The sequence below is a fragment of the Psittacula echo genome (genome assembly GCF_963264785.1).
Source record: "Psittacula echo genome assembly, chromosome: 4".
NCBI lineage: Eukaryota > Metazoa > Chordata > Aves > Psittaciformes > Psittacidae > Psittacula > Psittacula echo.
In genome coordinates this window covers 13347237-13371802 of record NC_137738.1, presented here as the reverse complement: position 1 = coordinate 13371802, position 24566 = coordinate 13347237, and the positions used below count along the sequence as shown (strand labels likewise).

Here is a 24566-nt window from a genome sequence, read left to right as displayed (position 1 = left end):
ACAAACAGCAGGTTAAATACGCTTGGGCAGCTGAATACGTGCAGAATGGCAAGAGGTAGTAAATTCATCCAAGCTGCTCCCAGGAATGAGCTCCACTAACCCAACAGCCCGGCAAGTTTATAGAATCATAGAATGGTTTTGGTTGGAAAGGACCTTAAGATCATCCAGTTCCAACCCCCCTGCCATGGGCAGGGACACCTCACACTAAACCATGTCACCCAAGGCCTCATCCAACCTGGCCTTGAACACCATCAATGATGGAGCACTCACAACCTCCCTGGGCAACCCATTCCAGTGCCTCACCACCCTAACAGTAAAGAATTTCTTCCTTATATCCAATTTAACTTCCCCCGTTTAAGTTTGAACCCATTACCCCTTGTCCTGTCACTACAGTCCCTGATGAATAGTCCATCCCCAGTGTCCCTATAGCCCCCCTTCAGATACTGGAAGGCTGCTATGAGGTCTCCACGCAGCCTTCTCTTCTCCAGGCTGAACAGCCCCAACTTTCTCAGCCTGTCTTCATACGGGAGGTGCTCCAGTCCCCTGATCATCCTCGTGGCCCTCCTCTGGACTTGTTCCAACAGTTCCATGTCCTTTTTATGTTGAGGACACCAGAACTGCACACAATGCTCCAAGTGAGGTCTCACAAGAGCAGAGTAGAGGGGCCGGATCACCTCCTTCGACCTGCTGGTCACACTCCTTTTGATGCAGCCCAGGATACAGTTGGCTTTCTGGGCTGCGAGCTCAAGCTGAAGCTGGCTCATGTTCATTTTCTCATTGACCAACACCCCCAAGTCCTTCTCCGCAGGGCTGCTCTGAAGACTCCATCCAACCTGGCCTTGAACACTGCCAGTCACTTTTAAATCCCTGGCTATTCCTAGTGCCTGCTCAGTGAGTCACAACGCTGAATTAAGTTTATTTCTGCTGGTTTTGCCACAGCACTTAATTGCAGCTCAGGCTTACCATAGGCTCTGAGGAAATGGCAGAGGTCTCACAGCTATTGTCCTTTGTCCTGCAACATTAGCAGCAAGGAAGTTCTCTTGCACAGCTTCCTTTTGAAGCTCTGTAACTGAGGAAAGCCGCACCACACCACATTGCTTTGCTGCTTCCAGTGCCAGGCCAAGGCTCACTTCAAGCATGGATCATAGAATCATAGCATATTTAGGGTTGGAAAGGACCATCAGTTCCAAGCCTCTGCTATGGACAGGGGTGACCTTTCTGTCCTCTGCCTGTCTGCACGACTGGCAAGGAGGCAGCTTCTGTGTTGGGGTGCTGTAAAACCAGTTGTCTCCTTTTCTGTACCATGGGTTCCTTGTTAGGTGGCCATGGGTTTTCTTCTGAGAAAAAAAAAGGTCCTGAAGTGTGTACCAAGCTACTGCAGTACCTGCACAGGGTATGCTTTGGAAATCCTTTGTCTTCAAGGACCAGTAAGGAGCCTAAAGAGCTTGGAGACTAATGGAGATAATTAAATGAAAAGCAAGTAAAGGAATAAAATTCACCCCTTCATTATCCTTGTAGGAAGTAGTATAAGGCTGCCGGGCCTGTTTTAAGGTGAAGTCTAGAGTGAGCTCAGAGAGGGTGATGCTCCTTCCTGAACCATCACCTACTAGGAAAAGCTCAGGGCTCTGCGCTTGTTCAACTGAAGGAGGGAAGGCTTAGGAGGGTCTTGACAGCAGCTTTTCAATACCTAATAGTGGGATCCTGCTCCTGCTATAAGCAGAAAGTTTGTATTTACCCACTCTATGGAGATGTAAAGACTGATGTCCTCAACCTTGCTAAAAGCACAGATGCTAAGAATTTTAAAGCTTTGCTTCTGGTAACAAGGAGCGACTTGCAAAAATGGCACAAACTGCCTGCTTGGCCCTCAGCGAAGTTCCTGCTGCATTGCACTATGCGGGCTGAAAGGCAATCGTCCTTTAGTGCCATCTCCTGGGAAAAAATCAGATTCCCAGCTTCGGTGTTGTGCCTCATCTCCTGCAGGGATTTCCTGCCCTCCCCTAGGCTGGCCTCCTGGTTTGTGCAGACCCATATTCAGGATGTTGGCTCCCAGCCTGGTAATGTGTATCTATATTCCAGTGTTTTCCACCCAGTTGAATCCTGACCCTCCTGCATGCAATTGTTTCAAGTGTAAAGCCATAGGAATGTTGCTTTTGTGGTGGTGTGGATATTTTTTGCCTCCCTACCTAAAAATGCATTATACTTTGCCCTGAGATTCTTGCTGTGCATTAAAAGCATTCATTAAGGATGCTTCATGGGAGAGAAAGGAATGAGCCATGGCCACTTTTCCACTGGAGAGATCATAACTGCTTCAGACAGCATGCGTAATTCCTAATGGAGGAGGCACAGAGGTGGCCCGACTGGAATGACGTCTCCCAGAAGCCAGGAGTTGCCTTGGACCCCAGCTCCAGTGCGCTGCATGTACTTGACTCCTCGTGCTTTCTGTATTTCCCTATTTCTGCTGCTCATAAAGGAATCGTTGCTCCTTCTTTCCTGGGATGCTAAGCTAGCACCAGATTGCTTTTTCAGCTGTATTTGAATGAGAGCAGGGACATTCCTGTCTTTGGTGAATGCCATCCTCTCCCATGATGGCTGCTAAACCACAGCTGCAGAAATGTGTTAATTCTTGTGCTGCAGAAGAAAGGCACTGCTCCCCAGTAAAGCCTCTACTTTTGGCCTTACCTACTTTCGCAGATGACAATGCAGCTCTACCCTGACTACTCAGACTCCTGAAGCTGCCTGATGGATATTATATTCACCCAGAGAACCACAGTTACAGAACATGGGGAGAACTTATAATGTAATTAGCTTGCACTAATTAATACCAGCCTGAATATCTGCCTGGAACAACCATTTCTGTATTGTCCTGGTGAGTTTAGAGAGACTGAAGTTGAACATTTGACTGGAGGAAAAGGACAATTTTCAATTCATCTTCGTATATGACTTGACAGTCAACAAAGCAGCCAACAGCCTGCCTGGCTTTTACATATTTATGATTCTCTGAGTAGAAAAAGCCTCACAAAAAAAAAGGATCCCTTTATCTCATTGCTGTGGCTCCATTATAAGGCATCTATCATTAATGATATTAGTCTATTTTTAATTCTATCATCACCAATTATTCACCTGAGATATTTCACTGAGCTCATTTCTAGTGCATGACTCACTGAACTCTGATTTCCTTGAAGATTTTAAGAGGAAACAGCAATGCTTTTATCACCCCTTCCTCTCTACGAATGAACCTCTTGAATTTGTCAGTTCATAATTTGGAAGAGGATATAATTTCTCTGTATGAGTGGATGTAATATAATTTTTATCCTATCTTGTTGAAATCAGCACGTTGAAACTGCATACTCAGCCATGTCATCCCCCTCATCCCTGCCTTTTGCTGAGTTATCATAGAGTCACTGGAAAAACAACTGCACATCCCTGGAAAAGGGCATTTAACCCTATTCCTTCATTGAGACAAGCCCAGCCTACATTAGCTCCATTCAAACACCCTGTCACTTAATCTAGGTCAGCATTTTGCTGTATTTATCACTGGGAATTTGTAATGTCCATCCAGATCTCCCCCTCAGTATGGTACTTTATGCTTTTCTCAGGGTCAGCACTGTGCACATACTGAAGACCTACAAGTTCCCCAGTCACTTGTCTTTTTTTTTAGTGGAAGCAAGTAAAATCCTTCATCTCTTTCCTCATTATTCATGCTCATCCTCTGATTGAGCCGCTGCTAGAAGGGAGTCTAGATTTGCCTCTAGAAGAACCATCTCCCTCTGCATCTGAAGGCAGATATGTCATTACATTTTCCCTTGTGTTCCAGCTGCAAGTTTGCCATGTGGATGCTTCTGAGCTGACACTGTGTTTTCCCAACATATGCCAGCATTGCCTGCTTTCATAACTGACACAGCCCAGCCCCAGCTTGCTGTGGGATTGGCACTGTGAGTCCTTCATATGACCAGACACATTATAAGGAGCCTGGGGCTAGAACTGAGTGTGGAGAATTTTAGCTGTATTCAGTATTTCAGTGTTATGAAGTTATAAGTGATTGAACACAGTCATTTCTCTTTAAAAATGCTGGTTTGCCATGTACAGCAAATACAGTTCTGTCACACAAGAGGCTGTTTGGATGGTAACAATAGCAGTGCCTATGTTTTGTCTGAATGGCTCCATTCATGTTGCTGTACAGCAGGAGCTGGTGGCTCTTAGGTAAGCAGAGGTGTGCCTGGGATGGAGGACTAAGCAAACCTGTTGGTCAAGCTATTTACTGGAGGCTTCTTGACAGGTGCCTGGTGTATGGGTGAAGGGGGCTCTCCTCAAAGGCTTAGACTTGAAGCGTTAACCCATCAACCGTATTCTCTCTGAAGCTATTTATAATCTTATGTTCCTTGTATCACAGCAGGAAAGGAGAGATTATGCAGATGCTGTCGCCTTCTGTTATTCCTCTTTAAGCTCCTTCTCACCATAGCCTCCAAGAAGAGTTAGGACTGAATGTAAGAGCTGCTTTTTGGTGCTGGTCTGAACAAATTCCCCTTAGTCTCCAGGTTGGTAGATTTAGGGAATGAAAGTGCAAGGTTCTTCTTGGATTTAGAATTATTTTTTTCTCTAAAATAATATCCAATCATTAGAAAAGGTGACTTATTTCTGAATTCTGTTAACAAGTCCTTCAAATGGAAAGAATCTGATTTTGTACACCATTATGCTGCCCATAATATGTAGTTAGGGAGCAGCTGTAGCTATTCGCACCACCATCACACTATATAGGTCCATAATTCTTCAGAGTCTCATGCTGGTAAAGAATATATGCACTCCAGACCTATTTTCTCTGGCACCTAAAGGGGAGCAAGCAGTAAATCACCTAACATTTTTCATGTTATTCCAAATCCCATCATTTCGATGCCTCATAAAGTTTGGAGGGCAAAAGCTTTCTGCATTCCGTGATTTGCATAGTGGAGAATACTACCAGTGCTCAAGAAATCACAGGAGATAGCTACTCAGTTTTCCCTTAAGCTTGTGAAAATAAGCATCAATGTTTGTCAGCAAAGCCCAGGCTTTGTTAAAACTTTGTGACCAACATTTGCTTTTATCGTTAGACTCTAAATTCAGCATGTGGTTTTGTGTTTTTATCCCTTTAGTACTTATGTTAATTTGATTCATGCTTGCAAGCACTGCTTATCAGGCAGTGCTTATTAATTAAACACTGCAGTTTTGTTGAACATTTGCTAATACATGAGGGGCCTGGTTCTCCTTACAGCATTTTCGTGCTCCTGTGGGTGCAGTTGCACATTAAAGATCTCTGCGTGATCTCAATTCAATTACAAAACACTGACCCCATGTTAAATGAGAAGGTGGCATGTGATGGATTCAGGCTCACTGCTACTAGGAGCAGGGAGAGCCCACACGTGGGGAGATCACCTCTATCAGAGATACCCCTCAAGTCTTCCCTGCACTGGTCCCATCTCAAGCACACCAGTTCTGCCTCATTTCAGACTGGCCATTTAGGGTTACAAGGAGGGGAGGGCTGTATTGGTGAATGGAGCAGGATATCTGCAGTGTTCGGCACAACTCTGCATCCTCCTGGGAGTCCTGGCGGGCTTACAGGGACCTGTGATCTTGAGGCCGCAACAGCGTGACTGAGCAAGATGGGAAAGAAGCAGCCTTTGGAAGATCCCTATGCTATACACACCAGACAGGTAACTATCTTACGAAAACCCATTTTGCTCAATAGCCTAAGAAGGGGTTTTGAATGATCTGGAAGGTGAGCAGTGGCAGACTATCACTGCATGTGCCTCCCTCACAGTCCAACAGCAGCACTAGACTCTGCTGATCAACAGCTAATCTCCCAAATTAACTGGGCTTGTTCCAGGACCAAACACAAAATAGACACAAGTCCTGCTTATCCTTAGTGCTGTGGCCTACTGTAGAAGAGAAAGGTCTCAGAAACCATGACTGGCATTAGGGCATGATTTAAACAGCAAAGTGGTAAACAAGATGGCTCCTGCCCTTTCCCAAAGCTGATAGAAGCAGGCAAAGATATCAGCAACAGAATCAGGTTTATTTCCTTCCTCTGTGCCCCTGTGCTCAGGCAGAAGATGTCTGTCTCTTTGGCACTGTTTGCTTCACACTTTCATGCCCACAATCATATCATGGACCTTCTGGTTGAGGGCTCCTCCATGGACTCCCTTCTTGCCCATGAGGAAGATCAGGACTCTGGGGGTCTTGCCAATACAGATGGATCTGCTGTCATTGCCTTTGCTTCTGACATCCATCACATTGTCTTCATCCACCAGCAGGTTGTCACGAATTACACTGCACTTTTTGCCAGCTATGGTGATTCCCGTTAGCAGGAACATCTTCCGATCCTGGCCTGTGATGAAGCCCACTTCTTGAGGGGAGATGGCGGCAAGGAGTCCTCCTGGCTTGGCTGCCCAAACGCACTTGTTGTCAGAAAGGCTCACGACAGCCACATCCTCAACGATCCTGTCCACCAGGATGCTGTTGATATATTGCTTCCAGTAATCCATTGTGACTCTGAAATGAAATCGTGACTCGTGCTCTCCGAAATGAAATGCCCAGTGCCGAGCTTCCCTGTCTTTTGCCTGCTGGGACTTTGGTCTTGCCACACTGATCCTAAAAACTTTGAGTTAATGAGTTTGGCCTTCAGCTCCTTGCAAGCCTGAATAGGGGAGCTGGGGAGGACCAAGAGCCAATGCTCCTCCTGCTTTGCCTGTGAGGACAGACCTGTGACAACGGTGGCGTTGGCCACTCCAGCCTGTGTTGTGATGTCACATCATAGAACTGGGGGAAGCGAAGGCTCCAGGGAGACCTTAGAGCAGCTTCTACTGTCTAAAGGGGACCTACAAGAAATCTGCAGAGGGACTTTTTACAAGGAGAGATAGGACAAGAGGGAATGAGTTTAAAGTGACAGATGGGAGATTTAGACTTGCTATTAGGCAGAAGTTCTTCCCTGTGAGGGTGCTGAGGCACTGGCACAGGTTGCCCAGAGAAGCTGTGGCTGCCCCATCCCTGGCAGTGTTCAAGGCCAGGTTGGATGGGGCTTGGAGAAACCTGGTCTAGTGGGAGGACTGGCCTGGATGATCTTGAAAAGTCCCTTCCAACCCAAACCCTTCTGTGGTTCTATGCTTCTACAATACTTGCCTCACTGCAGGGTGTCCCACAAAGTGACTTCCCCAAGACCCTGCTGACAAGAGGGAAGCTCTCAGAGGCAGTCTCACAAGGTTGGCACCAGGCAGCTGGCATGGGCATCCCAAGGCATCCAAATGGGAATGGGATCCCCCCTCCCAACCTCGGGTGCTGCCATTTGCTGCCTTCCCCTTGGCTCTTCACCTCCAGCTATGTGTTTCCCCCTTCTTATCCAAGTCAAACCAAGGGGCTGAATTTCACATACTCATGTATTTTCACACAGTTCATACTTTTTCTGTAACATCACTTCTAATAAAAGCCCAAATATTAGAAGAAAAGCATTTGCTGCCTGTATTTTGGCAAGCTGGATGCTAACAGCATGCACTTTATTTTTCACACTGTGATCACACTCTCTTCCACCAAGAAGAAAGGGCTCCTGGAGTGAGTCCAGGGGAGGCCAGAGAGATGCTTTGAGGACTGGAGCACCTCTGCTCTGCAGACAGGCTGAGAGAGATGGGCTTGTTCAGCCTGGAGAAGGCTCCAGGGAGACCTTAGAGCAACTTCTAGTGCCTAAGGCAAGAAAGAGAGGTGCTTTTTAAAAAGACATATAGTGACAGGACAAGGGGGAATGGGTTTAAGCCAAAAGAGGGTAGATTCGGTGTTTGGAAGGAATTCTGAGGGTGGCGAGGCGCTGGCACAGGTTGCCCAGAGAAGCTGTGGCTGCCCCATCCCCGGCAGTGTTCAAGTCCAGCTTGGACGCGGCTTGGAGCAACCTGCTCTAGTGGGAGGTGCGCCTGCCCCTGGCAGGAGGTTGGAACTGGATGAGCTTTAACGTCCCTTCCTACCCAAACCAGTCTGTGAGTCGACTCCACCAAAGGCCCTCCCCCGCCGAGGCCCAGGGGGCAGCCGGGCGCGGTCTCAGCACGGTCCGTTATGCGCCGGGAGCGACAAACCCGGAGGTGGGCGGCTGCCGGCCTACGGCCCGCCCCTGGCCCCGGCCCCCTGGGGCTGAGCGCCGCAGCCGCTGGGGTCTGGACGCCATGAGCGGGGCGCGGAGCGCTATGGGCTTGTCTGTGCGGGCACCGCGGCCGGGCTGGCTGTGGGGGGCTGCGGCGGCGCTGCTGGGGCTGAGCGCCCTGGTCGGGGCATGGCGCTGGGTCGGTGGGCTGAGGCGAGCGGCAGGGCGCCGCCGGCGCCTGCAGCGGGTAGGGACGGTGCTGAGCATTTTCGTGTACCCGGTGAAGTCGTGCCGGGGGTTGGCGGTGCGGGCGGCGCAGGTGACGCCGATGGGGCTGCAGAGCGGCGAGCTGCGGGACAGGTACGGCGCGGGCTGGGCCTCTCCGAGACCCTGCTGCGGGGATCGGCTCTGCCCCGCGTCTCTCAGATGGTTCCTTTAAGGCCTACAAAGAGGCACTTGCGGTGCCCGGCTGCGGGAATTCCTTTTGCCTAGTGTCGGCCTTTAACGTTGTTGGATGCGTTTCTGTCCCTCCTTTTTTGTCTTTTGTTTCTGTCACGCCGCAGGTTTTGGCTTGTGACCAAGGAGGATGGGCACATGGTTACAGCTCGGCAGGAGCCCCGGCTCGTCCTCATTTCTGTCAGCTCTGAGGATGGACACTTGATTTTGGAGGCACCAGAAATGAAGAAGCTGTGCTTGCCTATGAAGCTGCCCAGGAAAAACCGCGTGATGAACTGCAGGTACTCGAGAAGGGTTTTTTTTTACTCTTTTCTGTCGAAGTGCTGCCTCTCGCTTGGGTGCTTTGCTGTTCAAGACTGTGTGGTGGTTTGTATTTTCTTAATGCAGAAATTGGAGGGTGAAAGTTCAGTGCTTCTTTTCTGTGTTTGGGGGCCTGTCTTCCCTATCTGCATAACAGAGACTTTAGAGCAGGGCCTTAACTGAAAGGACAAGGGACACTGAAAGAGGGTAGGTTTAGATTAGACATAAGGAGAAGTTGTTCCCTGTGTGAGTGCTGAGGCGCTGGCACAGGGTGCCCAGAGAAGCTGTGGCTGCATGATCCTTGGCAGTGTTCAAGGCCAGGTTGGGCGGGGTTTAGAGCAACCTGATCTAGTGGAGGGATTGGACTAGATGACCTTTAAAGGCCCTTTCCAACCCAAACCATTCTGTGAAATTCTCTGCCATGTGTTATGCAGGAGGCCAGGATTGTTTGTCACAACAAAAGATCTTGTTTTAATCTTCTAAACGCTGGTGAAAACAAATCTTGGGAAAAGCTGCAACAATATGCAGAGACCATACCTATACATCTGCCAAGTGAACTGTGGTCTTTAGGCTTCATAGAACGTCATGTTTACTCATTTGTGTTTACCTCTAGTGTTTTCATTTTTGCTCTGGTAGGTAGTTGCATCTCAGAGCCTCAGTCATGCATGTTGGTATTTCTTGGTCACCACTAGTATATGCATCAGCATTTTTGGATACACGCTGGCTGTTTGGAATTGGTGAAATGTCACAGTTTAGATTCCCTCACCCCTACCAGTAAGCATTTAACCAGGGTGCCTAAATTGAAAACCTGGTTGCTGGAGGCTCACTCCGTGTTCATGGGGGAAAGACTGGCATGCCCAGAGAGCAAATCATTCCCTGTAGGTGCTACTTTAAAGGGGTTTCAGGTGAACGGGTTACAAACACAGTCATTCAGCTGTGTGCCTAAAGGTTTGTTGTATGAATGCAGGCCTGGTTATTCTATCCATGTATTGAAAGCCATGCTGAAAAATGGCCAGGAGGAAGCATAAAACATTTTCTCTTCTAAAATATCTGTTTAGTAATTGTAAATGGTGTTGATTCCTACAAGGATACTTGTGTTTTTCCTTTGTATAGCAGAGAAAGAAAGGCTAGCTTTTGGCATAAATCTATTGCTGTGGAAACCCTTGAGCAGCATAGCTTTGTATCTCTGTTTACACAAGCCAGGTGCAAGTTACACATGATTGCATTTCACATGGAGAAATAGGATGGTCTTCCAAAACTCTGTAATGCTTATATGTTAGCCAATGACACATACACTACAAAACCATGCTGGTTTCAGTGTGTTATTTTTCTAAAACTTGTGCCATTAGAAAAATACTTAAATAGACTTAAGTATGTTTCAGCAATGACAAATTATCTTGGATTTTCCAGTTTCAGATCTCAGCGATTTGTTTTTCTCTTTGTTATTGTTTCTTTAATAAACTATTGCATTCTCTGGTTTTAAACTTGTTGGAATTTGGGAATGCAAATAAGCAAAAGTTAAATGCATGCAGTTGGACTTTAAAATTTACCAAGTTGTGTGGTGTTTGGGGGTGGTGTCATAGGCTGTGAAATTAGCGATGCATGTAGTTAAACATTGCCTTGTACTTCATAACCAGAGGGCTACAGAAACCCTGAGGAAGAATCCTGAGGTTTGCCATTTGTCAGCACAAGGCTGGTTCTTTCTGATCCATTCAGCCATTCATATGAATGAGGTTTGGGAATAGTACTATATTCCAGCAAATGAAGATTTGGCTTTTGCTCCTGGATTCTTCCCTTCCAGCTTGTGAGTAGGAGCACAGTATGCTCTGCTGGCAAGGCTCTCTGCACAGGCTTGTATTTATTCTGCCACTGGGCAGGCAAGATGCCTTCAGATTCATGCTGGCTTGCGCCTGGTGCTGTGAAGGTAAGGCAGTGCAGTAGTGCATCTGGCTGCAAAGGCTGTGCTAATCTTTAAAACTGGTAAATCCAGTTGCAGATTTTACATGGGTATTTAAGAATCCTGTGTTTGGGGAAGTGTAGGACTTCCTAGTGTAAGGAAGTATAGGACTGAAGCCATTGTGTAGGCAAAGTTTCTATCTGATCAAATGTTAGAGGGTTTCTGTAATTCCTCTGGTTATTAAGCCTCATGTTCTTCATTTATACCCTTTGTCAGTATGTGTTGCAATACTTACATTGCATGTTCTAGTCCCATGGATCCCTATACCACTGACTGTTCAGGATACATCTGCCTCGTGGGTAGAAAACAGTGAATTGGAAGCTGTTAGACTCCCCACCTCCATTGTCTTTCGAACCAGAAGGCAACAGAAACTGAGAGAATGGAGGGAAGAGAAGGGCAGCTGAACGTGGTGTGGGGCAATGTTTAATCCCAGCCTGTGTCACAGTTGATACAGGGATCCCAGTAAACAGAACAGGGATATTGCTGGCAGCACACTAATGATTCATCTCTTCCCCAGATGAATAAAGGAGGGGTCCTAGGAGCTGGGCTCAGCCAACTGCCTGGGCATCTCTATGCTTTAAGCTGGCCAGAGCATGACTGCAAAGGTAGAGGGAACTGCAGTGCATTTGGGTCAAAATCGCTACTTTGAAGAGGGTAATTAAAACTGTTCTTGGCTAGTTGAAGTTTATTGAAAGGTTGGGTTGAAGTTTACCTTTTCTTGCCAGGGAAGTGTTTCCTGTATAAACTTGTTTGTATTCTGATGCCAGTGGTCTTTTACGCCCCGTGGACTTTGCTTCTATTATAAATCTTAAAATCTCTTTTAAGATACTGAGCTGTTCTCTATGCCAAGTTTCAGCTTTAGAGTTTCACAGCTTTGTCTGAAATTTTTACAGCACTAAAATCTGAAGGAAAGCTTCCTTAATAGTCGGATATTTACAATTAATAACACTTAGAAATGTCCATGACAGTAACAAACCACATCCTTTGAAACTGTCATTCATTTTCTGAAATTAGTTACCTTTCAGCTGATTTCTGGATAGAAATCTTTTGGTGTTGCAGTGATGTGCATATGCAAGAGTAGACCCATGCTGATTTGTCTTCTGACTCTTCAGGGTGTTTGGACTGGATATCCAAGGCAGGGACTGTGGAGATGAAGTGGCTCAGTGGATCACCACTTTCCTGAATTCAGAGCCATATCGCCTGGTGCACTTTGAGCCCTCCATGGTGCCAAGAAAGTCAAAAGACATAATAAATCTTTTCCGAACCACAGATGAGGTAAATGACTGTCTCTTTATCAGATATACTTTCTTTTAATCATTTCCCACGCACACACCAAATCCTGCCATTCCAGCATTGGTGACTGAGCCCTGTTTATCAAGGTATGTAGTCATGTAGTTAAACCACGTGAATGTTCTGCTTTTCTGTGATGGGATGGCTTGCTTAAATTTTACTTTAAATCTGTTCCAAGCTATTGACCATTCACAGCTAAAGAGTATGATACTGATATTTGGAGAGGAACTCTTGCGTTGCAGAATAGCGTTCCTTTTGTGCTTCAGTTAATAGAAATAAAGGTAAGTTTTTAAAGATGTTTTGATGGTGCAGTCTGTGTTGCATAGAAAACCTCCATTCCCTATCTGTTATTAGGTCATGGAGTGTACTGAGTTGTGTTGCCTCATATTTTCTTTTAAGAAACATTGCTTAACCCAGGGATCTATAGCTGTGGGCTTAGAATTAAAATCCAAAGAAGGTTACAGAGGTTTCATTCACTGGGAAGAGGCTTGAAGGTGTGATGTTGGAGAAAGTTAAAGCGGGTAGGGAAAGGAGATACTGTGCACAGTCATCCTCATATCACTGGAGGCACTGATGCCCTTCTTCTTGTTTGAACAATGCTCTCACATGAAGGTGGTTTGAAATGTACCTGATGAATGTAAGCTTTTTAAGGAAATGATGAGAACCTTGCCTTACTGATGTGGTGGTGTTATCAACAGGGCAGTGATTTTGCTTGTTGTTGCAGAGAGAGAAGATACATTCAGTTATGGACTTTTATAGATGTGCATTTATTATGTAAATAATAAATATATGTAACATAATGTAAATGCACTGAGACCAACGCAGAAGTCTAGCTTTTGGCAAAACGGATGTCAGATTAGGAGGGATGACATTCAGGAATCCTAGCATGAAGAGAGGGCAGAATTGTTTATATAGTTATTTCAACACTCATCTTCTTGTGGTTGTAAAGGCATAGACAAGGAGTAGGGAAGGATAATGTAAGAGTAAGACAGGAGAAGGCCTAAAACTCTTACTACATTTTCCTTTTATTTTTCTGTGGAACTAGCGTATGTTAGAGTTTTCTTTTCGTTCATTTATTTATTTATAAATAAGCATTTATTTATAGTATTTATTATATTATATAATATATATTTATATATTATATAGTATCTTTATGTCTATATAACTTATTGTATTTTATTATTAAACATTCATTTATTTATTTATAAGTAAATATACATTTATTTATTTTGTTCATTTGCCTTGTTTGCTAAAATGTCAGATCTCCTACTTACAAAGTTAAACTGACAAATGGACAGTTGCAACATAGTGTTGCTGTTCTGTAATGCAAGCTCCTTGTGTTGTGAGAACATAGATTCATTATATATTCAGCAGGTCCCTAAATGTCTTAAGCACCTTTCATAACTTGCCATAACATGTTTTATTGATATATTCAGTTCTGTCTGTAATACCCAGAATACATGTCTGGGACATGCATATGGTAGTATTTTGTGAGAAGTTGTGGTAGCTTATATAATTTTGGTTTAATTGTGTAAGTAGAAGTTTAATTTTACAATTTGAGCAAATGCAGATTGCCATGGTTTCTGAAGTAGGAAAGGGTGTGTTATTTTACTTACTAACCTGCTTCCAGGAAAATTTAAAACCTGAATGCAGCAGCCGAGCAGTCAGGCTAGTATGTGGCCACTGGTTCCAACATACCTGTCTTTTTGCCATTCAGTAACTTTCCTTCCATGCTCTTTCAGCAGCCTTAGAGCCTTGAGATTTCTTTGTGTTTGTTTCTGTAGGTTGCCTATCCTGACTGTAGCCCAGTCTTGGTCCTCTCAGAAGCTTCATTGGAAGATTTAAATGCCAAGCTGGAGAAGAAAGTGAAGATACAGAACTTCAGGCCAAATATTTTTGTGACGGATTGCAGTGCTTTTGAGGAGGTAAAATAACTGTCTTAATTATCTTTTGAAGGCTTGCCTGTGTTTCTTGGTAACTCTATTTCCTTGTGTCTACAAAGAGGAGGAAAGCTGCTATTCTGTGATTTTTAACAGCTGGATTCAGAGAGAGACAGTTCTGCTCACATTAGTGTTTGTGAAACATTGAGGGAGGAGACAGGTCTGCGAGCACTTATTTACCTTAGCAAAGTATAAAATAAGTGTGTTTAAATGACAGGCTTGCTACTGAAAGCTCATCTTTAAGTGTAAATCAGGGAAAGCTGCGCATGCTGTAACTGATCAATTAACGATACAGATGAACAATTAGTAAACTAACAACAGTGTGGTGTTTTATAGCACAGTGTTTCCTTGGCACGGGAGGAAAACTGACCCTTGCAGTGCTGGGGTCTGTCACTGCATCTCTGACAATGTTCTGGTAGTTCAAAAAACGCTATCTAGGAAGGTATCTGGTGGTGAAGTGAATGGGGAATGGTGGTGTTTACATGTTTTTGTGTTGTGTTACTGTTCTTTCAAAGAATTTGCTCTGGATAGATCTGATTATTTCCCAAATCTAAGAAGTTCCTAAAGTGGGAATGGGCTTTTGTCTTCCAAGAGGGATTGTAATAGGAAGCTTGTGTAGATGAGCAGTGAAAACTTACTTCACTTACTAAAAATTTCCTTTCTGCAAAATTGGTGACTTGCTAGAGTTCAGTAGATCAAATTATCACACATACAATAAGAATAAGTTTGCTTTAGGTTCAGACAAGTGCACACTGCAGAACAGGATCTATTACTTGTATATCCTTCTTTCCAGATATAATTAATAGTAGGCCCTTACCTTGGTGGTGAGTGCAATGACCACTGGGTTTTCATTAAAATAGTACCATAATACAGTGTACTTATTTTGAAGGCACAAGTGAAGGTGATCACCTGGAATGGTACTGTTTCTTCTAGGAATGATTGTGCCCCTTCTTGAAAAATGGTTGCATGTGGATATGTCTAATCTGTGCATAATCTTTACCTTCCCCCAGGACACCTGGGAGGATGTTCTTATTGGCGATGTGGAAATGAAAGGGACAGTGTGTTGTGCCAGGTAAACATTTGAAACTGTTTTCTTATATAGATGTATGGAGATTTATGGTAAGAAGCCATTATTGATTTGGTGCTGTCTGTCATTGCAGGTGTATTTTAACAACTGTTAACCCGGACACTGGGGTGTTGGACAGGAAGGAGCCCTTGGAAACATTGAAAAGGTTGTAAAAATGCTTCTTAAGCTGTGGGAGTAGATTTAGGCTAGATCCCAACAGATGTTAGACTAGTGTTTTAAAAGTATGTGTGGACATAACACTGCAGTGTAAAGGTATATGTGTATTGGCTTCCATTCTGCATTCTGCAGTTCTTTATGGTAAGAAAATTCAGGAAGTTCTCTCTTCTTTCTTGCAAACTTTACATTCCCTGTCTCTTTCATCTGTACTAGGGTAAATACTGGGGTAACAGGTATTTAAGTTATTTAAAGATATAACTTTGCAACACTGGCATCTCTTTTTATAAAGCCTTTTGTATGTGTGTTACACACAGATGTGTGAAGACAGTCAGACTTCTTTTTTCTCCACTTGAACTGCTTGGTTCTCTTAATCATAATACTCACTTAGTTTTAGTCTAGTATGGTGACCAAAACAGGGCATCACTGTTCATATGTCTTCTGTGTCATCACTGGTATTTCGATGTTCAGACTTCTTTGATTCTAAAGAAGTGCTTTCTCTCTGCAGTTACCGCTTATGTGATCCATCTGAGCGACACATCTACAAATCCAGCCCTCTCTTTGGGAGATACTTTGCTGTTGACAAAACTGGAACAATTCAAGTTGGAGACCCTGTGTACAAGATGGTCTAGTAATAAGGAAGACTTCAAACAGAAGATACCTTTTCACTTTGATGTGCAAATGGGTTTTCCATGAACACAATCACCAACATAACTTTTTCTTACTTTGTGCAGTATTTTTCATGCTATGTTCATTTGTAAGGTGCAGGGAAGTCTTTGAGGCTATGAAATGCCAGTCATTTCAGATCATGTAATCTACTAATACGCCTGTAGCAACCACATCTTTAATTCTTCTGGAGGCTGTGGTAGGAGGCTGTGGTAGAAGGCTGTGATCCAAGGCTGACTTCACAGCACTACTGTGAGTCACACCCCCTACAATTTTATGTCAAACCCAATATTGGAATCCAAAACACAAGGGCTTTGCATCGTGTGTTAGATATATTCAGTGCCTACAAAGAACCACAAAAACAGTCATACCAAGTGTGAAGTAAATATGTTGGTCACAGAACTGCCTTTACAGGTAAACATGGAGTGCAGATGGCGAGGCTCTGTCTTAGATTCCACCCTGCTTTGCTTCTAATCATCTTACCTTGTCTGTGTTTGGAGGTACTTCTTTTGCAATGTTTCTTATCCTGCAATCATTTCCTGAAGGTTGTTACTGTCTCTTGAGGTTGAAGCAAGATCAGAAGGAGAAGGACTGGGAGCTGACTAAGTGCTACTGTAGTCTAGAGGTGGGAACACCTGTTAACAGTGTGTAAGACTATGGCTTTGTTTAGTTTATGATCTCTGCTTGATAGAGTTTGAACCAGCAGGTTTTTCTCTTGTGAAGCATACAGTAGCACCAAAGCTGTGGAGTAGTGATGCATTTGCTAATGTTTCAGTATGTTGTGTTTTAAGCCCAGCCAGTAACTCATAACCACACAGCTGCTGGCTCAGTCCTCGCCGCTTTCTTCCCCAGCTCCTGAAGAGATGGGGAGGAGAATCAAAAGAATGTAACTCCCACATGTTAAGAACAGTCCAGTAACTAAGGTATAACACAAACCTACTACTGCTACCACCAATAATAATGATAAGGGAATTAACAAGGGAAGAAAATACAACTGCTCACCACCTGCTGACTGATACCCAGCCCGACTTGAGCAGCGATCTGGGCCTTCTGGGTGACTCCCTGCAGTTTCTGTACTGGACGTGACATGCTGTGGGATGGAATACCTCTTTGGCTAGTCTGGGTCAGGTGTCCTGTGTCTGGTTCCTCCCAGATTCTTGTGCCCCTCTGCCCTGGCAGAGCATGAGACTGAAAAGTTGTTGATCAGGGTATTACTTAACAACAACTCAAAACATCGGTGTGTTATCAGCATTCTTTTCAGGTTAAACTGAAAGCAGCACTTCACCAGCTACCAAGAAGGAGAAAAATGACTGCTACAGCTGACCCCAGGACACAGTAGAACTTCCAGTCTGACTAAAAGAATTAGGTGTCTTATGGACTTTATGCACATTGGAGAAGAAGAAAAGCTGTTGGGAGTGATCCAGTTCCGAGCCTGTCCCATTCAAGTTGATGTCCAGGCTGATATTTTAGGGCTCTGTGTTCATGTGTAGCTCCTGTCTGGCTCAGTGAATCTGTTACTACAGTAACTTAGGCTGTTAAGCAGATGTGTGGGAAGCTGCAGTTTTAGACTGAGCATGCTAATGTCCAGTAAGGATGCATTTAGATCTGTGGTTGCTCCCCACCCCTGAACTTAACCAAAATGTCTGCTATTTGCAGGAAGCTGATAATTATATTTTCTGCTATATTTTATACTGTATAAAGCAGGGGAGGAAGCTAGTTGGGTTATGGCAGTAGTCTCTTTTCTTTAAATCTTAAAAAAGTGGATTCCAAGACACAAGCCAGCCATCTTTCAAATGCTGCTCTGCATGTTGCTTTGTTGTGGGTTACTAAATCTAGAAAGAGTGTTGAACTAGCCAAAAAGAGGAATATAATTAAGTGCGAAGAAGGACGAATATGACCCAGTGTGGCTTTTAGAGTCTTTCTTGCCTGTGTGAATATGAAATCAAAATTTTGCTGCATGTTCACAACTCAGACCTGTAAGATAATGAAGATCTGTTGTGGCTTTTAGCGAATTCAGATGGATGTATGTGGCAAGACGTGTCTGAAGCAGACACATGGGGAAGGCAGTTTTCTGTTACTTGTGAACTCAGGGTTGCTCTGAATAACATTTTGTTAGCAGAGTGCTATGTAAGTACTAAGTTTTGCTGTGAGAGGTAAGTGCCCAGTTTGGACTGCATGTTGTGTGTTTGTGTATTGTTATGCCTGACGCAGCAGAGAGAAAGCATCTTTTGAAAAGGAAAATAATCTTGAGATTCACTCTTAAAAAGCTTATGTTGACGATCCTCAATATTAGAAGCTGAAATCTTGTGGAATTCCTAATGGTATTATTAAGCAAAGATAGCCTGCTGGCCTGCCAAAGCAATTAGTTAAGTGTGTGTCTCTTCGTTAAATCAAAGAAGTGGAAGGAAAGAGAGCTGAACTTTTGCCTCTAGCCTGACATAATTTTTCAATGCTCTTTTAGCACCTCATAGATTTTATGTAACATAAAGTGTGTGGTATAGATCACGTTGCCTGTCGTTAGATTATCATCTATTGGGCTAATTTGGAAACGCCGTTGTCTTTCCCCTGAGAATCTGCATCTACATTCCCGTTAAGAAAATGCTACAGATCTAAAATGGTGATCCCTGTAGAAGTCCCTTAGAAGATTATGGCTTGAATCCTAAAACAGGTGTGTGTCTGAGTACAACACATCTCATGAATGTCACTTAAATATGTGGAAGGAAGTGGAGAGCATAACTTTACAGACCTTTTAATACAAGTATCTTCATATGAATGTTGAGCTGCTGTAACTGTAGGAATTGTATTTGATCTTGTTAAAGCCATTTATGAAATGGACTGAAAACATGTCAATCGTATAACACTGGTTTTTAAATTGTGTACTTAAAAACATTAATTGCTTTTGTAACTCTAGAGGAAGCAAACAAAAAGTAGAAACTTCTGTTGAATCTAAACTCTTGTATGATGTCATCTTTGTCAGTCTTCTTTTTCCTTTGTTTTCTGTTTCTGCATTTAACTTCTGCTGTGGTTTCCAGGACCTCATATATTAGTGATGACTATTCTTTTAATCTTACCTCTAAGTTCAGGAAGATAGGCAGTTGATCAGAGGAGGCCATATGCATAAGAAGGCAGAACCATCAGATGTAAGTGATCTTCAGGCTCAATTTTACAACCTTTATGTCCTTATGATCCTAGATGATGACAAAGATGTTTACAGAGTGTCTTCTGTTTTTCCACACACCAATGAAAATAGGACAAAATGGATTTGAAACTGGGAAGTTTAGTACACTCAGGGTCAATACAATAGAGACATCTTTCACATCTCTTAAATATAAAGCCAAAACCTTTTTTTACAGCACTTAACTGCACCAACACAATTCTTGCAGATGACATTGTGAGAGAACAACAGTCCTTGCAGGCAGACACTTCCGAATTTCCAGGTTGTTTAAGATCTGGTGGGCACACCTTCAGCCAAGTCTGCCCCTCTCCCCGAAAAAACCCCAGCCAAAACCAGCCAAACAAAAAAAAAACCCCAGCAAAGATCCATCCTTCTGCATCTGAAGGAGCAAAAAAAAGTCTTCCAAGAGCATTGCTCCACTTCTTCATAAGAAGAAAAGAGATTCCTGGCCCTCGTCACTACACATGGCAAAGGTTTCTAAAAGGGCTGCCACAGGGTGTTCATTTCTGGTCTATTTTGGCACCTTAAATTGCCTTACTCTCATTTGAGATCTATTAGAAATTGCCTGTGCTGGGCAGTGGCAAGGCTAACTACCCCTCAAAAGTCTTGGTTTCTTTTGAAGAGAAGGTTCTTAAAAAATAATGGAGGTATCAAAACCATATGTGTATTTATTGGTCTTCAGTGAACACTGAAGAAAAATGGCAGCATTCATACTTCATAAAGGTTCCTATTTTTACATATTCTACATAGCTAGCCATGTTAATGGTAATAATCTCTACTTAGAATATCACTGTTACTAGTAAGCTTGCATTTTACTTGGAAAAGTACGTGAAGTCAGTAAGGTTTTCAGACGCTGGGACTCTTCTGAGACAAATCTGCTCACGGAACAGGACACTACTTGGATTCTGGAGCCAGATTCTTCACTTGTATTTACTTTCCTGGTGGGGGACGAGGATATTCACCTATAGATGTACCTCTAATTTTGTCCATTTTTATTTATCGGTGTTCCCTTTCAAGTATCTTGAAACAGGGCCATGCCTGTCTGCTATTAGAGCTGCTTCCTGGGCAGTGCATGGAGAAGATGCCCTCAGTAGAAATGGGATTGCTGAATGCTGCTATGTGACTGCATCATGTTGTGGGGATTCATAGTACTTACTGATCAGTGCTGGTGAAGCAAAGGTTAATACCTCTTGGCTTCTCAGCTGTTAAATGCTTATTTAGGATTGTTATAATCAGGATGTTGGCGGTCAAGCCTCAGCAAGGGAGATAGGACTGAACGTGTGAAGGTGGACATTATTTGCCACAGCTGAGACTGGTATGAAGCAAACAGCTGAGGAGGTGCCCATCTGCAATGAAGGGAAGGATGATGTCAGTGTGGCAAGTGGCAGTTTGGAAGGGTTGGAAGGGAAAAGATGATGAGTGAGACTGGTGTGTGCCAGAGCTGGAGTCACAAGAGATGGGGCTGTGGATCAAGGCAGGTAACTGGATGGTTATGGATTTTCAAGGTGTTTCTGTGCAGATGGATTGAGAATGAGCCTTAGTTTTGGGATAGCATCAACTCCCAGTACTGATCACAGACACTTGTACCCTGGCCTGGGAAATGCCATGCTTCCCAATGGGCAATGGCTCATCACGTTGACTTCAGGAAATCAAAACACAAGTCATTGTAGCCTGAGATAAACAGCAGGTAGACACTATCCTTTACCTGTGCAGACCACACACACAGGAAAGCTGTGGTACACCATTGTGAAGAGTTTGGGTGGGACCCTTTCTCATTTTACTGACCCTACATAAAGCTAAAGCATCTCCCCTTTGCTCTTGGGCCATTAGGCACCTAGCTGACTGAAATTTCACTCTTCTCCAGGATCATCACTGTAGAGAATTGTATCTCCTCTGGTGCACAAAATTGCTCTGTTTATCACTGCTTGTTTACTGACTGACCTCGCTTTCTTTAGGGGCTAGGTAATAAGCACAGTAAAACAATTATCGTGCTCACTGATGCGCTAACCCCCACAGCCTCTTTGCTTTTAAACTCCACAACCCAGCTACATTCACTGTTAATTGAGGTTTGCCTTCAAAGAGAGATAATGAAGGACAATTCTTCAGTCATAGCAGGCATGATTATATGCACTGATTCATGGACAGTTATTTTTGACAGACCTACCTACATTACCTTTGCCTAAGTGAAAAATCTCTTTATTTTGTCAAGAAAAGCATAGGGCTGAAATAAACCAGCAGGGTCACAGAGTGTAGCCTTCTCTAGCTGCAGAAAACAAAGCAGCAGACATTAAATTCAGGCTTGCTAGGACTTCTGTGGTACTGCTGAGAGCCTGGCTCAGTTTATCTTCTGGACTCAGCATGGCCTTGTGGAATCTGTCTTGAAAGCAGTGGTGGCAGTGCTGAAGTTGGCGTTGTGCATCCATGAAGGGGTAAGCAATGTATGTACTTATTTAAGATCGCCAACAAGAGCAAAGTCCATCTGCTTTCTTTAGTTTGAACATGCAGCTGCACCCAAGGGAAAGCAGGCAGTGCAGCAAACAAGTGAAAGCTGCTGGAGTAAATAAGATTAGCGTGCTTTTCCTCTTCTTTAAAGTTCTGCTGCACTTACCAGCCATAGAGAAACCCCAGATGCAGATGGCATGGCCAAATATTCCCCTAGCATGGGGAGCAGTAAGCTCCTGTACCAGAGAGATTAGAGGTTCCAGGGTGTCTGAAGCACTCTGCTTCTAAAGCCTACTTGAAACTGCAGTGCTGCTGGAAATATTCTGGAGCCATGGTATGCGTGGCCATGGCTGAGAGCTGTTGCACCCCAAATGCAGCCACAGGCAGGGTGCGTGTGAGGCAGGTCCACTTTGGATGCTATGAGTACAGCAGGTTTCCTCCAGAGGGGTAGGAGGCTAAACTCCAAATGTTCTCTGAGCTAAGAAGGGGCAGCCTGATACACCGCTCTTCCCACAGTCCCTCATTTCCATGCAAAGCTTTAGTTACCTGAGTGCGTAATTCACTGCCATTAAAGTGTTTTCTTTCATGTGCTGTTCAAGAGGGCAACAGAAAATTATCACTTCTTTATCTGCACAGGTATGCTAAAATAGGATTTCATTTAACTTAAAAAATAACCCAAAAAACCAACCCCCACCCCCCAAAAAAAACCCAAACAAAATAGACCAACAACCAAACCCCTAAAACCAACCAAAAGTGGGGTTTTGTCTATGATGAAAAATGAAAAAGATTCCCAACACCACAGCTCCAAGCAGTAGAAAAGCCGTATTGTTAATGAACAAGTGGAGTCCTTTAGTTAGTATGCTTAATCATGATAGAGCCATCTACCAGCATCTCTACTAAAACTGTGCTTTCCTGAAAAGCCCTGTCAAGTTCAGCATCCTTACAAGAGCCTTGGAATGCCAGTGCTTCTGTTGCATTCCTCTGACCTTTCTGGAACCCAAATATAGCTGTTCCTACCCCACTGAACTTTTAAGTACGTTTGATGCCAGCTACATTTGAAGACAATATTTAAAGCCATTGGTTAGCATCAGAGATGGTTCCTGCGCTCCCCAGTCCCCCGGGATTGTTTGCCCTTTCTAAATGGAGTAGGTTTGGATAAAGTATGTAGTTTTGGCATGCGCATTATGAAGGAGATGCTATTTAATATATCCTCCATTAATTCAAGTAGGAGAGGTTGGTGTATCTTATCTATTCATCTAGATGGAGCTGTCAAAGTGGATTTAGAGCTGGGTTTGAAGACATCAGGGTATGTAAATTTAAGAGGGAGAAACATGCCCACGATGAGTCTGAATACAGCTACGCCTATACCAAGCTTATTTATTATTCAGAAAAAAATTGGTACTGGATTTTTTATAATAGACTTCAGATAATGCCACAGAATCATACAACATGAATGTGGTTTATTTATTGTTGAATGTATAAGAAATCAACCTCTGTTTCAAAATGGTGTGGTTTTGTCAGGCTCCTTTGCCCCAAACAAATCTCTGAAGGCATCTCAAGTGGGCAAAATAATCAGCTCTGACCGTTTTATTTTAATTCCTGATTACTTACTTTTTCCCATGAGAAAATGTTTTTGAATGACATGTTTAGCTTGTGTAAGCAAATGGAAGCTCCATTCCTCCGAAATGTGAGGGTTTCTTGGCTTGCTATTCTTGTTTTGTGCTCACCACAACCTGTGATAGATGTATGTATAGAGTTTTTTGGTTTCTTTCCTGGCAGGTTTCCACCAAATGGAGGCATCACTTTTGGTACATCCTCTGGACTAAAAGTCTCCTGGCATCAGTGAAATAAAGCAAGAGGGTATGTAGTGCCCTATCCTGGATGAAGTTGTGATAACTAGCTTTCAAAGCTTTAAAATTTGGGGTTTGTTCATTGGTTGGGGTTTTTCCTTCTTTTTTCTTTCATATGGTTTTCCTTTTCGTCAGAAGTTCAGTATTTTTGACATCATTCTAAAAGATGAATCCTTTTGATGAATTATATCGAATGGAAGAAATCACTTTTCATATGTTACAGGAAATAGAGGCACTTCCACTAAAGTTTGGAAAAGCACTAGGGAAATCCCTGCTCTCAGCACCAGGATGCTGTGGCTCAGTCCCAGACACCAACCTACTTCTCAATGCTGCCCACCAGTGCCATGCCTGCTGTGTGCAAAGGAGGTGGCACCAGCCAGTCCCTCTTGGTTACCCGAGCTCTTGAAAACAACGAATGCTGTTTCTGCAGCCAAATGGTGGAGCAGGAGACTTCTGAGTTAGAGGCAGGAGTCACTTGTACAATACTCCACGAGGGCTTGCAGCACCTCAGGCATGTGAATTCAGCTCCTGGCAGGCTTAGAAACCCCAAAGGGAACAGCTAATCGTCCTTCTCTGAGAGGAGCAGCAGAGTAAAACAGGAGAGGTGAAATGCTCTGATGATGACAGAAAGTGGCAGCTGTGGGAGAGAGGGCCAGGAGGAGCCTGTGTGCACCATGCACAGCGAGCCTGCAGCATCCAGAGGGCTTCTCTGTGAGGTGTCCCATCTTACTAACCTTACTGCAGCCCAAGCACTCTGTCCTCATTAATAGATGGGATTTAAGGAGACCCATATGTGCACCAGCCCTCCCTCTGTGTTTAGCTGAGTGGCAGAGCTCATCCACGTAGGACACTGGGAAAAACCTTTCTGTGTAGCAAAGAGAGAGGAGAAGCTGGACTGGATTGTGCAGGCACTAGGAGAAGCTTTGATAATGAAGATTTTCAAAGACAAGTTGGACAAACCCTGCCCAGAAATAACCTCGTAGGTGATCCTGCCTTACAGCAGGGATTAATTTGGATGATTTATCACAGTTCTTTCCATCCCCTTTTTCTTTGTTTTTGTTTATTGGGGTTTCTTTTTGCATTGCTGCTTTAGTCTGTAAAGATGTGTAAGCGCAGCACCTACAGTAGCTATGTCCTTTCCCAGTGCTGCTGGCAGCA

The 24566-nt window shown here is 43.9% G+C and overlaps 2 protein-coding genes across 2 annotated transcripts; one reads left to right on the top strand and one right to left on the bottom strand.

The window, feature by feature from the left end:
• Window positions 1–6110: 6110 nt before the first annotated feature.
• On the bottom strand, window positions 6111–6515 carry PFN3 (profilin 3; the record flags this gene model as incomplete). The annotated part of the gene is made up of 1 exon (XM_080615012.1): window positions 6111–6515. The coding sequence occupies one exon, from the start codon at window positions 6513–6515 to the stop codon at window positions 6111–6113; it is 405 nt and encodes a 134-aa protein (XP_080471138.1).
• A 1659-nt stretch (window positions 6516–8174) lies between these two features.
• On the top strand, window positions 8175–16039 carry LOC308219536 (mitochondrial amidoxime reducing component 2-like; the record flags this gene model as incomplete). The annotated part of the gene is made up of 7 exons (XM_080614671.1): window positions 8175–8452; window positions 8656–8829; window positions 11918–12080; window positions 13880–14020; window positions 15046–15107; window positions 15196–15267; window positions 15784–16039. The coding sequence occupies 7 exons, from the start codon at window positions 8175–8177 to the stop codon at window positions 15905–15907; spliced, it is 1014 nt and encodes a 337-aa protein (XP_080470797.1). The 3' UTR covers window positions 15908–16039.
• Between the last annotated feature and the right edge of the window lie 8527 nt (window positions 16040–24566).